Here is an 18,956-nt window from a genome sequence, read left to right as displayed (position 1 = left end):
TTGCCTTTATTTTAGAATGCCTTGGTTCATGTAGTGCTATATGAACGTGTAGTACATAATATACTATATTTAATACATTTTTATATATTCACACACATTTTTTACTCATTTTTGTTCAGAATGTCCATTTTAGAAACTCTGTTCCTACAAAAACTTGAAAGCAGCCAAGCAGAAAAAATGAGCTAAACCCTCCCAGGTTAGCTACATCAGGGAATGCTCTTTGATGAAATTACTCTGCTTACACCAGCAGAAATTCTGGGCCCATCCTGTCATCAGGGAAGGCTCCAATTGTTGGCACACGAGGAGTGAGAGGGGCTCGGTGCTGTCAGACACATGTGCACACGCAGACACCCCGTGCTCTACACGGCCACACAGGCGCGTGCCTGATCCGATCTGCAGCCTGCTGCACTCTCAGGGCTTTGTTTACTTAATGCAAAATCAATACCCTTATTTCCAGGACAACGGTTCCAACATTCTCATGGAATAGCTGCCTGATTTTAAAGTCAAGCCCAGATGTTCATTGCAAAGGAATCTAATAACAGCCCACCAAAGAAGAAGTGTGCCTATCGCACAAACATGTTGGAATAGCCTGTGGAAGCAAGTTAGCTGATGGCTAGAGATTCGTCAGGCCGACAATCCACTGCACATCTGTGTCTGCCAATATAGAATTTACTCAAAATTGCCTCTCTAGACACTTCTTTACATAACACATATTTAGCTGATTAGTGCTGTCTTTTGGGAGTGTGGTCAGTTTTAGAGCAAAAACTCACTGAGTCCATTAGTGCGGATCACATCACAGCTGCCATTTTAGAAGCACGATGATTAGGTTTGAAGTTCAAATGATTTGATTTCACTTTAAGGCTTCAAAAGCAGCCTCTGGGGTAGATTTACACAATTAATTTTTACTGAGGTCTGCTGGGTAATTTACTGTAGTCGGAGAATCTTCACTAAGGTAAGGTAATTACCACTGGGTAATTTTATGGCACTCTGTTCAGTAGGAAGCAAAATGTTGGCTCGTTTCTGCTCAGATAAGACCTGGAAGGAAGAGAAGATGCTGCTTTTGGGAATCACAACATATCTGCAACACTGAAGAGGGAAGAGAAGAATTCACTGACTTCCCAGATGTGGACCAGAAGTTGTACATGCCCTCAAAATGTCTTTTCAGGAGCACACATAAGGACTTAGACAATCTCCTAAACACTGAACTGAAAAGCTTTCAAAATTGAAGCACTGTACCCATGATTCTTTAATACAGGAACAAAGAATGCATTCTTTGTTTAGTCTGAACACAGAAGTAAACAATGAAATTAAATATCCCTTTGAGATTTGTGTTTATCACTTACAAGAAGCACTTCCTAACAACCAGTGGCAGCTAGGCTGACAAGCAAACTTCAGAGCAAAGCCAAGGGGGATACAAGTCTATTTTAGGTTTGCTATTGACATTAAGGGTCAGAGAAAAAATAAACTCAGCAAGCAGTGTCATGCTACCACAAACCTCTGCTGGCCAAGCAGAAACTAAATTACAGCCGAACCTTTCAGCACAGCAGAAAGACTTGGGCAATTGGGCTGCCCTGCAGTGCACAGAGCACAACATACAGATGAACAGGATTAAGCACAAGTGAGATATAACATAAATTACAGACAAATAAATCAAAATATTAGAGAAGCTAATTATCCTGGAGTGGGGGTATGTTATACTTTCACCTATTATTTTAGTATTTCAAGTTTGCAAAATTGATCTGTTAACCCTTGCAAAAAGAAGGATTGACCACAGTCTCCTCCGAAATAATAATACAGGTAATCTCAACTACCTGACTGAACTATAAAAAAGAAAGTAAAGAAAAGAGCAGCAGAAGGACTTAGGCACTATTTCTGTCACATAAACGTAAATATGAATAATAGAAAATAAAAATACTTTGAGTGTAAAAGTTTGGTCCTCAGCTTCATTTCATACACTGTAGCACTACTGGGAAAGCTTATTTGATTTCTCTATCAGAATAATAAAACATAAGATTTGTGTAAGGGGAAGAAGAGGGAATAAACATATTCTATATCTGATGGCTTTCATTTTGTTAAGTTTACTTCCTACTAAAGTTGATGATAAAAGCAGCTGTGTGGACTCAGAAGCACTTCTGTTTACATCTCTCCATGGACTAATTACAAATATCTCTTTCATACAGTCCCAGAATCTAAGGCAGACTTAATTTTATTCTATCTTTCACTAGGCATGTATCAAAACCTGTCATTCCATTCCATTATTTTGCTTTCCTTTTTCTCTACCTATCATCCACTGGATGCAAACACAACCTTCTAATTCCTACTGTTCTCTTTAAAGTTTCTTTGATTTTTGGTTTGTTTGTTTGTTTGTTTGTTTAGATGGAATCACAAATGTTTTGTCCATTGTCAGGGGCCAGTGGCTTGAAACAAAGAAGGCTTTTTAACTTTCAAGCACAATTATGCAGGGCAGAAATGCCTAGACAAGTTTTTTTTTCCCTTTTCTTCTAACTGGTAGTTACACTGATAGTTCATGAGGAGCATCCATGTACCACAGCTAAAACTTTTCAGATTTTAGGATGGTGTTTAAAACTCAAGTGCAGTTCTAGCAAGTGATTCCTCACCTTCGTACATTCATTCTCTGCCAAACTGATGCTCACCTGTGCTGTTCTGTTGGACTGTTTCAAGAGACTTGCTAATCATTCTCTCACAGTGGTCTGCTAATTTTGCAGATCTCTGGTATATTAAGAGCAACGCCACGCTAACTTGGTTGTGATTTTGGAGCCTACAGGTTGTCAGGTTAACAAATTCTCCTGACTCTGAGGTCCCATAATTTATCCATTTTGCAAGCACTATTTTTGCCCTGCTGTAAGGTGGCATTGAGGATATATGCTGGATCAGCTTCCACAGGGTCCTGTGAGCATGATTCTTGTTAATACAAACATGCTATATGTTCGAAATCTTATGGACTGATGGAAAAAAAATGCATCCCCAGCTTTCAGTGATTGCAGTAATATCCACAACAAGGTTGAGCAACATGAGGAGAATAAAATCAAGGAGCCCAGTTCCAGTGGAATGTACCCCATTTGGAGTATTTGGGATTGCTCCAGTGAATCTTTCCACTCCTCTTTTTTTCCTTTAAGGCTCTCTGATGAACCATATAATCAGTTCCTTGAATCTTCTTCTCTTTTTCTAAAGTTTCCTTTCAAAATTGGACCAGCATTAAGACTTCTGAGTATGCTGACCATGGAAATGTAGGTGGCAAGGACAAGGACAACAAAAGACTGTTCTTAGTCTTCTTGCCACCAAAAATAGAATACTTTCTCCATAGCTTTAAATGGTACTTCCATTCTCTGCCCCTAAACTTCAGCTTCTTTTAGCACATTTATCACTTCTCTCTCTGTGTATAATGGCTCTGTACCAGTGCTGGAGAGTATTAAATTGATTGGTGAAAAATAAATGGAGCAAGCAGAAATGATAGAGAACAATTACTTGGGCATTATGGCCTTTGATAAGCTGGCAGTCTGAGGGGGCACTAACATAAAGCACACCAGCAATGGAAATGCCCAGTGCAGCCTGACCTTGTTAGAGAACTTCAGTGAGGCCAGAGAAGAGGGAGAAAGGTCTTGTTCAAAACTTGGAGAAACAAACACAAAGGAAGATGTACCTCACTGCTGTTTAGCTTTCCTACAAGAGTTCAAATTGGAAGGAAATAACAAATATTCAGTAGATTTTATATACAAGAGGCCACAAAAAGGCTTTTTTGCCTTATGATGTTCATGCAAACCAGAGCCCTGCCTCTACTTTCAGTCACATTACATTACACTGCAGCCATTTTAAACCTTTTTTAGCTTGTCCAATTTCTGCATCTACTGTTCCATTCAATTTGGTTCTTTTCCTGTAGTGCCAACATCTTAAGCAAGGCACTGAAGAAAGAGCAAAGAACTTGGGAGTGAAGGCATGGGCAAACTCAGCGGCTGATGGCTGTGCAATTTAGAATTCAAAGAAAGGAAGTTGTTAGGGATTCATGTCTCCAGCACAGATGCATTTGAATATATTAGGAGAGGTGTTTAATAGCCATTTGGTGAAGAAAGGGCCTGATCTCCCTCAGTAAAATGATGGCCAGAATGTATCAGAAAACATTTTTAGCACATATGCTAATCCACATTCTCTTCATTTTCAGACTTTTTTGCAGATGGCATTTTTAGCAAAGTTGTCAGCTTTTGTGCACAGAGTGCTTTTGCCATTCCTGCATTTTACATGTGCTGCAAGTCTTAGATGCTTATAGAAATATCCCTGTTTAGAAACAAGTTACATATGGCAGCAGTCCTTGATATGGCTTCTCAGGAACTGGCTGCAGTCACTGAATGCTTGCCTGCTTCAGGGGCAACCTTCTCTGGTTTATAACAGATTGATTGCACCTGGTCTAGACAGAGATTCATGAAAGGTCTTTTCCCTTCCCCTGGTCTGACTTTTGCAGGTGCCTGTTGTTGCCAGTTAATGAGATGTACAAGTGTTCTCCAAAAAACCAAATAGCTGGACCCTGAAAAATGGCGGCTATAATACAAGTGAGTATGAAAATGTCAGCTGATGGTGAAAAGGTGTTCTCTGGTGTGTCTCACAGTTTATAAATGACAAAACCCCACTGACTCAAAGGACAACCTGATTTCAGAGTAAAGCACACAGAAAACCAGATTCATTCAACTTTGAAGCAATGCACTGTGGAAAACATCATGTCCAGAAATGCTATTTGAAAGAAAAGAAATAGCCAGTATATAAATATTCAATACAACTGAAGTTTGGATAAGATAGACTAACAACTTATGTAGGCCAGGCCTAAAAATAAATCCTAAAGATCTTTTCTTCCTGAATTTGTGCTATTAACAACACTACTGAGTTTCATTAACAGGATTCAGCATTAGTGAGGCAATCTGCTACAAACTTTGCTTATTTATACCCTTGTTTCAAGTTTCTATAAACTTTCAAGGAAAACTGTGAATTAGGATGCTCTTGATGTTCAATAACACATTTACATTACTTCAGTGATAACCAAAAGAGACAAATGAATTTTCTCTCAACTGCTTCTCGAAGAAAACCAAGTCCCACAGTGCTCTTGATGGTAAAGCTTTCATTAAACTTTTTTGAGTCACTCCTGTAAAAATTATATAAAAAACACACCCAACCAACCATATACAAACCACAGAAGCTGGCTAAAAGAAAGGTGTTATCTATCTGCACAACACCAAAGAATTTTGCTCCAACAGACACTCCGAAACAAAACAAAACTATGAAAGCAAGCATGTATAATGTGTATTACTTACAGTGTATTTCTAGAACCTGCATTGCTATCTGAGGTGTAGAATTTAGGGACTCATGATCTACTCTGCAACTTACAACTGCACCATCATCACTGCGATCTGCTAGGAAATCCAGCGTGCTGCTGACTGTGAATGTTTTACGAACTTCATCTTCTTCTTTTAAATATTTAACATCTGAAAGAAAGAATAAACAGTCAGTTATCTTTTCAATATCTTTGGAAAAAAGTAGTCCAGCATTAGACAGCTAAATTTTCTATCACAACTGTTGGAAAAAACACATCTTTCATATCTGTATTGATCTCTTTAATATAAAAGTAATTAGACTGCAGTAATTCGTCAATTTGCTCTCACTGTCAGAGTAGGAGATTGAAAGAGAAAATTTTAAAAATGGTTCCCTGATACTGCATTCAAACAGAAAATCCATTCATTATTACCTTTTAAATGTTTAGGTCCATATTTGATATAAACTTTCTCTGTAGGTCATCTGAAAAAGAGTGTGATCTTGTCCTACCCTCATTACCTTATGCATTCACAGTGTCACTAAATATTAGATTCCCCAAGTTCATTCTTGTAGCCTTTCACAGTAATGCAATGTATGGATATTACTGAAGCCATGTGCACACACTCAGATTAATCCTGTGCTTACTTTCTTCATTGCTTATTCTGTTGTTTGGTTAGAATAATGCTAATTTACTAATAAAACTAAACCCAGGTATAGTCATCAGTAGTAACAAACAACTGTAAATAGAGCATGTCACAGTATTTACTGGAACATACAGATGAGTCCCAAGAAGACCAGAAATAAGATTACTGCTGAAAACTTCCACTCACTGCTCTGTATCATTGTAAACTGAGCTGATAATTCTGTGAAGATCCAGTTAAAATTCTGACAGTTTTCAGCACAGACATTGCAGTGGAGGGAGCTTTCGGCTACGCTTAGGAAACATCATCTCAGCTCAAGGTTGAAATTCACATTCAGAACATTTTTTTGTAAGAAATACATGCCAGGTCAGAAATGAAGATCCTAAAGACTGAGCATTTGTGTTAAAATGTTTGAATGTATTAACTGAAACATGAGATCTTCTAACATACTTTAAAATTGTTTTACTTGGTTCCCAACTACTTGTGATACTTATTGATTTTAGTTTATTTCAGAAAAATGGTAAGCTTGTTATATTGATTTATTGCAATGAAAGCTTGAAAAGACATCTATAAATACTTAAACATATATATTAAATTACACTGAGATTTCATATGTCCTCTGTGTCCTAAAAAAAGTGAGAGGTTTCAGTTTTTCAAATTATACTAAATCCCATTAGAGAACAGAATGACCTAAATAAAATTTCCATGAAATATCAATTTTAGAAAGCAAATCTTCAATGGCTTAAGCTACATCTTTTTAGATTAAAAATACCTCTGACATCAGAGAGGTGGTCTTTATCATTGTCTCCAGACAGACAAGGACACCACATAGTTACACAGTTTCCATTTTCCCCTAAAAAAATAATTATTTCTTGCATGCAAGAATTCTTCTGCCTGTTTGCTGCTAAGCTATAAAAGATTTCAATTTCTGCCATGGTCAATATTAATATTCAGGGATTAGTAGGTGAGAGAAACATTGACCAGAGCTAAAGCAAATTTATTATAATCAAACAACAAATGTCTTCACTGGTATTTAAAGCAAACATATGTGATTTTGTTTCCAGAGTTAGGTTTCCAAATTTAGTAATAAGCATCTCTAGGTAACATTCTGCTCATAAGTAATGTGCACAACCCTTTGCTTACTGATTTCAGGTGGGGGATAGAAGACTCCTGAAAACATCAACAACTTTAATTTTATCGAGATGTTGTGGATTCTTAATGCTTTAGAAAAGAAAAAAAAAGCAGGTTATTTCCTAAACTGATGTTTAGAAGTCTATAGGTATCTACTGTGTGAAAGAGTTCAACTCTTAGAATTAACTTCTTCTGCAAAAAGGGCAACGATAATATTCTACAAACTGTTGGCATCTTCACCAACAGAAATTTTTAGCTTCTCCTCCTTATCAGCTGTATTTTCTTAGATGTTTCTTCATGGCAAAATGAAGGTGTGATTGTAATATGTGCTAACTGAGTGCAAACCTAACTAGATGTCAGAATGGTGGAGGTCAGGTGCTGCGTACATGCTATCAATTGGGATATTTTACACAATTTTTACCTATGCCAGTTGTAGCCTATTGTTTAATTTGATTTCTTGCTGCTCCTCTCTCTCCTAATTATTCCCTTGAAGAAAAGGTTGAAAAGAAATCCATTGCACAAGCATTTTGTGTGGGAAACGCTGTAATGGAGCAGGCTGGAGGGACACAGCTTTACAGAGGAGGACCTAGGGGTTGTAGGACATGTTGAACATTAGCCAACACCCTGCCCTTGCAGGGCAGAAAGCTAAAATCCACTGTCTTGTTCCACTAAAAGCACAGCCAGAAGGTCAAGGGGAGTGACCCTTTCTCTCCTTGGCATATGCATGGCTACAACGGGAGTACCTGGCTGAGTTTTGGACTTTCTGAAGAAAAAATGTACAATAAACCTGTTGAACAACACTGTGGAGTCAGTGGAGCTGTACGAGGACATCTTAACAAAGTTGATATTATCTAACCTGAGGAAGAGAAGACTAAAACCCAATCAGACTATTGCCTTAAAGTACATAAATTATGGCCACAGAGAAAAAAAAGTCAGAATCCCCTCAGAGGTGTATAGCAAAATCAAGGGGCAACAAACACAAGTTATACCATGACAAATTCGGATTACGTATACGAAATATCCACAAATTATAAAAACATTCCTCAAGAGGATTTTCGGATGCTGAAAAATCTAGCCCCAACAGGAATGTTTCCATGGGATCTCTGTCCTGGGAGACTTTTCAAACCTGAATGGGAGAAGACCTTTAGCCAGTTCATTTAACCTTGGAATAGATGTTGGGCCAAATGAAACCTGGAGATCAGCTTCGGGCCCACTTCCATGACTTCCAGACAGGTGCACATACAGATATGCCTGTATCAACTCATACAGGTTTCTATCTCATAATTATAGATGTTTGATAGGGAAAATAATAAATGGAAATGATGGAATGCCCATTATCCATTGCTTATTGCAAGCTATTTATAAAAGCGCATACCTGTAACACACAGAAATACTCATCTTTTAAAAAGTCAGTATTTCTGTTTTTACATGGCAGATATAATTTTTGCTTACATTTAAACTCAAGTTGTGACATGGAATGGCCTTATTATCAAAAAAATGGTATCTTTGCTTTAGAGGTTTATCACGACAAAATGATCAGTGCCTCTCTGAAATCTTTGCATATTCTAAAATTACAGAAACTTACTCAAAGTATCTTAACCTGTTGCAACAAAATGAATTTATTTAGTTTTAAAATCCAATCTACCTAGGAAAAGAAAAAAAAAAAAAGAAAATCCATTCAAAATATTCCTGAAGCCTAAAAAATTCTTTACATAATTTTGTTGAAAGAGCAGGTAACAAATTTTCTTTGAAAAAAATGGCAATTTCAAAATGAAAAATTTGCATCTAGATTCTCCAGTATGTTTTGTTCTTAATAATCTTCCAGAAACGTCACTAGAATGCTAAATTGCAGATCCCATATATGTCACTCAAATATGCACCAACTTGAATATGCAAGTATATGCAGATCCCTTGCATACACTTGCATATATGCAAGTTGGTGCATATATGAGTGACAGAACACTAAAGGAAAAGGTGTGGCACCCAGTGCTTCACATTCAGTCTCTCTCATTACTAACACTTACTTTATCAAACACTATTCCTTTACCAGATGATGATTCCTTTTTTGAGTAATAGCAATGGAGCTACAATTTTAGAGTGGCTTTTTCCCCTCTGGTACAACTCTGATCTCAGTGCATCATTTATATTCGTTTGCACCATGTATAATACAGTGTAACACAATTGGATTTACTGGTGCTAGACAGACGAACTTCTAACCTTTAATGTCAGCTGCATTAGCATATAATTTCACATCTATTTTCTCAGATTTATCATTTCACCTTTTACACTGCACAAAGCTAATGTAACTTCTGCTGATGCCACTGCAGACTGGTTAGGTTATTTTATTTCTAACCTTTGAGAAATGGCAATGTGCTCTTCAGAAGACCTAGAAAACTAAACTGAAATGAATGTGCTCAGTACTTTCGTCCTGTTTCTGGTTGTTGGGTTTTTTTTCCCCTTCACTGTTCTTTTTCATACTCCTTTCATACACCTTTATTTCTCCATCCTGTTTTGTTTTGGTTTTTTTTTTTTTTTTTTTTTTTTTTTTTTTTTTTTTTTTCTTTTTTAAATCTCTTAAGGAACTCTTGAGAAGAGGAAATTATTTAAGAATCAAATCACCAAATTGCTTGCTGGCTTCAATTACATGTCAGTTGAAGGAAAGGCAAAGGTATTACACCAGATTTTAAAACATAATTTTTAAAATAAGACATTTTCAAATATGTGTTGCCTTGCTGTTAGGTCAACTGTATCAGACATAAAATACTCTTATAGTATTGACATGGCTTGGAGTTATTTCCAATCTTTACATGCCCTGAATATGCATATTCATCCTGCCATCTTTTCTATAGGACACAATCTATGCTATGCCATGTGCGTTAGCTGTGCTGTTTAATTCTTCTTTCTACTTATATTTGATTAGATCCTGGATTTCTTTCATCAATTTCCTCAAATTTCCCAGTATTAAAAAGAATTATTCTCTATTTCTGCATTTCTATCCTTGTTAAACATTTCAAATTATTCCAGTCTAAAATTCTAGTTCCTTTCAACACTATTCTCATTTTCATTAGAAATATAAGGACACCTTTAGAATGGACAGGATTCCTTAGGCAATCATCTGAAATCTCCTTTATTTACCAATTTTATACCACAGCTCTGCTTTTGCAGATTAAACTGAGGTAGAGAACAGAAAAAGAAGATAAATGACTCTGTAACTAACTCTGTAACTTTGCTTGAGGCAGTTTATTGAGTTAATGAAATCCAAAATATTAGACAAATCAGATAAATGAAGGGTGTTTCTTGTTTTTTTGTTTTTTTAAAGCTAAACAGAAACAGTGGATTTTGAATCATTTATTCATCTGGTCTTATAGCAGAATGAGTAGAGGTGACATGAATAAATACCAATAATTCATCCTTTTTATCCATCTACTTTATAATGGGCACCTCAACTGGCTTGGAGGTGTGACAGCCTTCTGCACCAGGAAGCTCTCTTCACTCACTCATTCACCAACGAGGATTTGAAACTATTCCAGCATTTTTAAGAATATGGAATGGAAAACTAAGTTCTAAGCAAAGAACATACCAAGTGAAAGACAAGATGGAAAAGAGATAAACAGCTTTTTATATGCAGCTCTTTCCTAGCTCACTGCATCCTTGAAGGCAAATCCTTGCTGTCAGCTTTGGTTTTAGTCACTCAATGGCTTTTCAGTTACAGCTGACTTTGTCCAACTCCCTCCAGCCCCTGTGAAGTTTTCCCGATCCCCTTTAAAGTCCATCTTCTCCCTCCTCCTCACTGCAGACTGTCAGCATCCATGCCTCAACTGGAGATTCCGAGTTTCCCAGTTGAGATTCCCTCATTTGCTGCCTCCTGACTCTTCCTCACCAGAGCAGGCTCCATAGCTCTCCTCTGGGAAGTGCATTCTCCTGTCTCCTCCAGATGGCTCTGCCTCACCTGGTCACAGTTTCTAGGGGAGTGTATCCTAAATCTGGGAATTAGCTAAATCAGAGATACTCCATGCTGGAATGGCACAAGAAAAATGAAAAGGGAAAATATCAGGGATGAGTGGTCTGACTGTGATAACAATCCAGACAACATTTCTCTATGAAGCCTCACAGTTGAGTTCATTATGCTGCAGAGTTCTGAGCAATCCGAAACAGCTTTTACTATTTGAAGAAACAATAAAAAGATGATTATTTGACCACTACAGTGAATTACAATCAATTCTTCATCTGTGTAATATCCCCAACTCATTTCATGACCAAACAGGAGCAACTTTACAAACACAGGTTAAAAACCCCTAATTCTACAGAATGTATAGTTTTGACAACTGGACCAAATGACACCAGAATCCCTTTAAATACCTTTAACTTCTTTGTCATTCTTGAACCATCTGATATCGGCTGCTGGCTTACTACCAGACGTCTTGCAAGTGAGCTGCATCCTCTCTCCCTCCATAACTGGTGAGGTAAATCCAGTAATTTGTGGCTTCTCAGGAACACCTAACAAGCAAACAAGCAAAATTTTTGATAGTGAGTTTGATTTCAAAATTATAGTGTCAGCTGCTGCCATGAATGCATGACCAACTTAAAGTTCACTTCTTCATATGCTCTAAATTCTGGAAACAGGATAATTAATTCCTCGTGCCTTGACAGTTAAACCTTTTTCCTATTGTAAATTAACCATCAATCTAGTTCTAAATAAATAAAGAAAGCAGGAATTACCTAATTTTCTAAGAGAAACAGATTGCATTTCAATAAAAACCTTATCTCTGTGTACTCTGCATGGAGGTCTAGTCTGACTTGTTACAGTATTTAAACTGCTCAGCACAGCAAGCACAATGACAAAGCGCATTAGAAGCACAGCTGTGAAAATTAAACACTACTGGCAACAAAAAGCTGAACTGACTTAAGTTCAGAACAGATATTTACACCTAAATAATGAAGACTTTAATACAACGTACAGGAAAAATGAAGGCTGAAAATAAATACTGGAGTCACTTTATCTTCAGAAAAAGCAAAACCAAAACATCAAGAAGTATAATCACAGCTCCACCGACTACAAAGAGTTCTTCAGCTCTTGAATACAAGTTCTTCAGAGGAGATTACATAATTTGGACCTATCACACACATAACATTCAATTTGGAAATGGCTGTTTTTCATTGAACCATGGAAGATTTAAAAAAAAAAAAAAAAAAAAAACACAACAAAAAAAACCCCAAACAAACCAAAACCAAAAAACAAGACATGAGGAAACTTGGGAAAGTTTTGATCACTGGGTGCATAAATCCATTTAACTTATGAAGACACAAGAATAACTTATTTTAAAATAAAACCGATGAAAGCAATTAAAAAATCTCAAAAAATGTCAGTTATAACTTGCAGCTACAGTTCTTTGATGCATTCACATTTGTGGCAATATAAAGGGCTTGGTCACAGTAATTGATCCCCTCCCCTGCATTTAATAATTCAGTTTTTCTACATCTCTTTTCCCAAATGGCAGATTATGTACATAAAAGCAAAGCAGCATCACCTACTGCATAGTATATCTCTTTAATAAATCCACTCCTCTCTTTCAGGACAGAAAATGGTGTCTACTACAATACCTTGACACTTAAATTTTTTAATCCAAAGCAGAGCAGTCAATAAAGAGATTATTAGTACATAAAAGGATAGTTTATCTGATTAAAAGATGCAATTCATCTCAATGGCAAAGATCCTTCTCTCCAGCAGAAAATGTTTTAAGAGTTTAAAATGTTACTACTTTGAAAAAGGAAATTACAAATACTAAATGAAGAAAAGGCAGGAATCTTAAACTTTGCAGCTTTTTCTCTTGGAAGGTAAATAACTGATGTTGGGAAAACTTCATGAAACTGTCCCCTAAAATGAAGGTAAAGCTTAAAGGACTGTAAAAGTTACTTTTGTTAATAAATATTGGCTGGATATTTTGGGGGTTTTCTTATCTTTGTAACACCCTTCTGTGTCTTTCTGCCATTTAAAAGGTCAAACTGGTGCACTCCTCAATTGTTTAGATCATGAAATGCCTCTCCACAGAAAGCAGATTAATCATAGGCAATTGCTGTTCCAGAATATTCTGCTTTGAGTGGGTTCTTTTCGTCCTTAATGGCAAACTTGTGAAGATTTTTGTAAAATAGTCTCACGGGGACTGAAAGGGAGATGTACTTCATATCCTAAGCACAAAACCAATTCCCTGGCTGGATTAATGTGAGTATTACTGCCACAGAGAATATCTTACATTAGTCCTATTAAATTCAACTGTCTGCCTATCCACATATAAAAATAAAACAAAAAGAAAGAAAGAGTCATGTTCAGGGACAAAAAAAAAGAATAAAAATCAATCTCTAGAATCATATAACCTCTTAGGTTCACAGGTGTGCTTCAATGAACTATAGCAATTTCGGCTGATTGGGCTACTGACGTTCATAGAATCATATAAAGCTTCAAGCAGAAACTTTATTTCCTGGGCATCTCTTGAAATCTATTGCTTTTCTATGTGTATCTATAACCTTTGGGGAAAAGAGCAGAGCACTTAGAGGATAAAGCATAAAAGAAGCAGCAAAACCCAGGGAAAATTTGCACTTTATACACCAAAAAAAAAAAAAAAAAAAAGAAAAAAAAAAGAAAAAAGAAAGCAGAACAAGCCAAAAAAAAAAAAAATGCACAGCTAAGGAAAAATGATAAAGCTCTAAAGCCCGGTTTGATTTCATGCTTTCTGATTTTCTCCCCTTTGCCCTAGCCAATAGATTGTCAGGAGATGAACACATGCACCTTCCCTGCACTGGTGGTGCTCGGGATGTAAGCGTTATGTCCATTTTATGGGGCACTCGCTCCGTGGTGTTTGTGTGCTCCCCAACTCATTATCCTGCCACGGCGCCAACAGCGAGAGGCACGTTACTCCTCAGCACGGCCACGTGAAACAATAAACATCAGGGGAAACCAGATCAGACACTCACATTCATCTTCTGCCAAGCCTCAGAAAAGTTAATTCTTATCATAATTTGCCAGGACCCTGAGGAGTTTCACACTTGCTTCTCCCCGCTGTGCACTTACCGAGGACAGTGAGGAAAGCCTTGGAGGTTTTGACGGGCATGGTGAACAAGGAACAGGTGTACTGCCCCTCGTCCGACAGTGACACGTCGCTGACGCTGATGCTCAGCTCATGCCACGACGCTCGCACCAGCTCGATTCTGTTGTCCCTCAGAGCTGGAAAACAAACAAACAAAAAAAAATTCCACGTCAAGGTTGGGTACAGCACGTGAACAAAGCGTGGGGTGTCGTACAAGAGGCTTGGTGAAGGTTCCTAGAGAAACCAGGCCTGGGTGTGGACACAGTTGTCTGTGCAGAGCAGATTGTTTTCTCTGTGGAATAAAGTAGGAGAGCTGAGCAAGTTTCTGAGTGCTGTATTGAATGATTTGTAACGTGTATAAACCTAGAAACTACAGGACTTGAGTTATCTCTGGCCTTCCTCTGAAAAATCCCAACAATGACTTTGATTTCTGCCCCCTCACGGCTTTGTTCAATGCCTAAAATAAATCCTTTCCAAAGCCAGCCTGTGTTCCACTTATTTACAGATGTTGAGAATCTCTGTATCTAGCCCTGCATAGTTGGCCTACCGATTTTTCTCATGTCCATTACTACTATCAAGGAACTGGAATACCAGATTTCTCAAATTATAATATAAATAATTATTTATTTAATATTTATGTAGTTATTTATTTATCTAATAAAAATTCTAAATAAATAATTATTTCTTATCACTAAGAGACTGAAAGTTCCACTTACACATCCATATGTAGTACATTGAACTATTTGAGGTAATTGAGTGGCTTACCTTTTTTGATTATGAACAAAAATAAGAACTCTTCTGTTTGCATGAAAGCAATGAGGGAGAAGGAGCACGTAGATTCACTTCAATTCAAAATGTTACTTTAGTTAATGCTTTAAAATTTAAAGTATGTTATAGCCTATACTAAGATGAACCCCCATTTTCTGTTGAAAAACTGACAAAACATTCCCAAAAATTCTATTTTTCTGCAGCAAAGTTGCGTCAGGAATCTGCCTATATTATCCAAGCCTTTCCACAGCATTGAAATACTAATAAGTGAGCAAGCACTGTGATTCTCCAAAGCAAACAATAAAAAAGCTTCTGTAACTCAAGAAGTTTAGCTGTATACCTCTATATCAAAATGTCTCGCCTGACAGTGTGTGAAACTTCAGTGAGTTTATTTTCACAGCAAGCCTCTGAAAGTGAAAAGTAAAATGGGACTATGATATTTATCGAGACAGTTACACTTGCATTTGTGAGAAGAACAAAAGTGTTCAATTCCCTAATGCTGTTCTCTCTCACCTCTTTCTAAAGTCTCCAAAGACTCTTAGATTTGTCTAGTATATCTTTTCCAATAATGAAAATAAATAAAAAGTTTGACTGTGGCTCTTTTGCTACTAAACCTAGATGTTTCTGCCCAACTGCTGTCCAAGTCAATCCAGGTAGATTTACACCAATATAAGAAAACACAGTGAAGATTCAGCAGAAACGACACTTGAATTTGTCTTCTAAGGCTGCCATTTAAGTTTGTTCTCACCAGGAAATTTCAGCTGAATTTGTTGATTATTTCAGGGTAGGCCAGCTAAAGCTCAGCAGCTTCTGCAGGGTCTGAGGACTGAAAGGTGGCAGCTTAAGCGGGTCTAACATACAGGTAATGGCCATGGACTTCTTCATGGCACATTAAAGGGACCGAGGTTGTGCGTAATGGACACATTCCAAACAAAACTGAGATCCCATCTGGCCAGCCATAACAAGAAAAAAAAACCCACAAATATTTAGTTTACAGTATCAAACCCATATAATGATGAAAATAGGAGCAACCTTAAAGCAAACAAGCAAGAAAGCCAGAAGCCAAAAAATGCAAAGCTGACAGAATAGCTGAGAAAAACAATCTCAGGAAAACAAAAAAGCACGTAAAGCAAGTGTCTACCAACCCCAAACGGCAGCAAAGCTGATCACTGTGGCTTTAGCAGCCAAAACTCCTCACAACAGTGAAGCTGTTGCTATCTCTGAGCAAGTAGAATGGGGACTCAGAATTCCTTTCTCAGCTTGTCAATTCTAGTCAGATGAAAACGAGCAGATAAAAGAATAGTAGCTTATTTCACATTACTGACCTTCCAGAAAAAAAAAATAAAAAAAGTTAAAAATGATTCAAGTTCTTCCAAATGGTTTGATCACCACCACACCTGTTTATATAATTTGGCAACAGCAGAAAAAATAGAAAAAAACAAAACAATCAAACAAACAAACCAAAACCAAAAAGCCTCTCAGCACTCCATAATTTGGAAGTGGTTATTTTTTACCTCCTCTTAATCTGGAATTATTTTAAAAATAATGCACTATATCATCTTACATAGTGTTTTAGTTTGTTATAACTTTCAGTTGTTACTGCCTCATGATAAAGATTTATGTATCCATTGAAATATTTTCCTACAGATGGGACAATGTGTAGAATTTCACGCCCTAAGAAGAACAGCAATGAATTCCACCACAGCACAACTGGCCTACAGATGATGCGAACAGCACATCATTTTGATCCCACAACTGAACTACAAACCATTCCCATCAACTACATTCCTACTGCTCCCCTCCCTCACCTTCTCCTCCTCCACACCATTTTAAACCTTAGTACAATATAAAAATCTCAGCACTGTCGATTTTGTGGAAAGCTGGTAAAAACAAGCACTGGTCAAGAGATGAGATCAGATGTTCCATGTTTCACTATGAAGTGGATTTTTATTGAAAGAACTGCAAGAAAGTTTTGTAATGGAAACACCAAGACACCCTTTGCAATAAATGCTGCAAATAGCATCAATATAATACTCCTTTGCAGGAAAGCTGTTTGTCAGAGCATTTTTGTAAGTGCTGTGTCTAAAAACAATTATCTCTTCCATCATTTTCAGATCTGAGTACCTGTAAGTTTCCTGTCTACGCAGATGACAGAAAAACCACATGTGACCGCTATGGCTTAAACAAGGTGAGCACTTACACAGAGACTTTTTAGAATCTTATTTTCAAATTGTATTCCTGTAACCCTTTCTATATCCTGATCTGTTTAGAAATACACCAGCTTCTCTTCATGAAATTGACAGCTGTGATGGATGCCAGAACTGGTTTGTTTCTATTTTCTGTCTTAGGTGCATTTTGCTAAAAGGGTGATGGAAGCAGCAGCAACAATGGAGAAATCAGGAATAATTCTAGCAACTCATGATATCCAGGCATTGTGAATGAGTGGAGCAGGGTCATGCTCATGGCAGAAAACCTTGCCAAGCCTGGCTGATGGAGCAAAGCAGCCCACGGAGCCCTGACAGAAGGCAGCTACTGAAAGGTACCAAGAGGCAAGCAGCTTCACAGAGAAGTTCAAATAAAATTCCATGAAGTAAAATACAAAATGTTCCATCACATTTAGTTAGCACTTGAACACAAAAATGTAGAACACTGCTCTTTCAGAACCTTCTTTGAAAACTCTTTGTTTTTAACATTTCACTTTGTCAGAAGCCAAATAGAACCTTCTGGCCTCTTCCTGGGGATTTTAACCTACATTGCTGAATCATTAGCCTATCCATAGCTTTTTCTATACTCGAAAAAGGGTAAATAAACAGAATATTTATTTGACTTCTGGGAAATACACATGCCAAAAGCAGTAACAGAGAATACCAACACTGGCATCACTTTGCTGGAGTCTCATGTTGCAAGCTGTTTGAAAAATACAAAATGCAACAAGAAATATAATTACATAGTAAATTCTGATATGCCCTAGGTACATTATTTCAGTTTTGTGTAATTCCCAGGCACATATGATGTAGTTAATTTGCAAGGCATGAAATAATTATGCATAAAACACTTGTTCATAAGCAGACACACTTCATTTATTTTACCTGTCATTCTCTTTTCCTGTGGAAAAGATTTCCTTTCAGAATGTTCTCTGACACAGAAGCAAGCAACCTTGATAATTTCTATATTTGAGGCAATTATGAGTAAGAGATATGCATGTATTTTAGCTGCATTAATTAGTAATTATTGAGACTGATGACCATCGCAATAAACTGGCCTCCTTGCTCACAATCAAACAAAGCTGTACTTTATTTTTTGAAAAAAATAATAATAATATAATGATCATATGTTATCATAGAGAAATCCTGCAACAGGAATTAAAGCTGAGAGACAAAAGAACCTTAGAAATTTGCCAAAATGGAAAAAAAAAATTCCACATTTCATACCATGAAGAAAAGGCAGTTGGACCTGTTAGATGTAGTAGCCACACAGCAGCATCTCTAATGTCATTTCATCTAAAATGACCACATCTTTGGAGTATTTTGAGTCATATATTTGAAGAATAGGGGGGGAAAAAAAAAACCCAAACATCAAAATCCCCAAATTCTCTAGAGTAATTTGCGGATATTTTGAGAATACTAACTTGACATATGCTGCCATGCTGGGATTCACTCAACAATTTTCTTCCTTATGTTGGAGCTCTTCCCTCTCTCATGGGAATAACATAACCATTAGTTGGAACCAGAAGGATTTCTGATACTCTACAGGTCACGCTAAACTCCCAGAATTCTAATGCTTCTGAAACTGAAACAATCTCTCTGATTTTCAGATCCCAGCTTTCTGAATGCAGTACCATGATCTGAAACAGATTTAAAGGGATTTATGTTGTGTTTCTGGATATACTTGAGAAGGCCCCTTTTCTCTGCTCCTAATGAATTCAATATACCAAGGTCCCCATAGGAAGATCTACAGAATTTGCTTATAGTTGAGCATCAACCACCACCACCACCAGAGCAAGAAAAACGAGAGACAGAAC

At 37.1% G+C, this 18,956-nt stretch overlaps 1 protein-coding gene across 4 annotated transcripts in view; it reads right to left on the bottom strand.

The window, feature by feature from the left end:
* The window catches only part of CADM2 (cell adhesion molecule 2), a 580,300-nt gene that overhangs the window by 103,058 nt on the left and 458,286 nt on the right, over nucleotides 1-18,956 (bottom strand). For all 4 annotated transcript variants that reach the window (XM_066208460.1, XM_066208479.1, XM_066208469.1 and 1 more), the window contains 3 exons: nucleotides 14,152-14,304; nucleotides 11,445-11,582; nucleotides 5,316-5,486 (listed from right to left, as the gene is read on the bottom strand). In XM_066208460.1, coding sequence (XP_066064557.1) covers nucleotides 5,316-5,486; nucleotides 11,445-11,582; nucleotides 14,152-14,304 — 462 coding nt within the window. The remainder of the gene's footprint in view (nucleotides 1-5,315; nucleotides 5,487-11,444; nucleotides 11,583-14,151; nucleotides 14,305-18,956) is intronic.

Source organism: Chamaea fasciata, unplaced genomic scaffold, assembly GCF_029207755.1.
Source record: "Chamaea fasciata isolate MVZ Bird 193981 ecotype frontalis unplaced genomic scaffold, bChaFas1.0.hap1 SCAF_2, whole genome shotgun sequence".
Taxonomy (NCBI): domain Eukaryota; kingdom Metazoa; phylum Chordata; class Aves; order Passeriformes; family Sylviidae; genus Chamaea; species Chamaea fasciata.
This window is presented reverse-complemented; position numbering and strand designations above follow the sequence as displayed.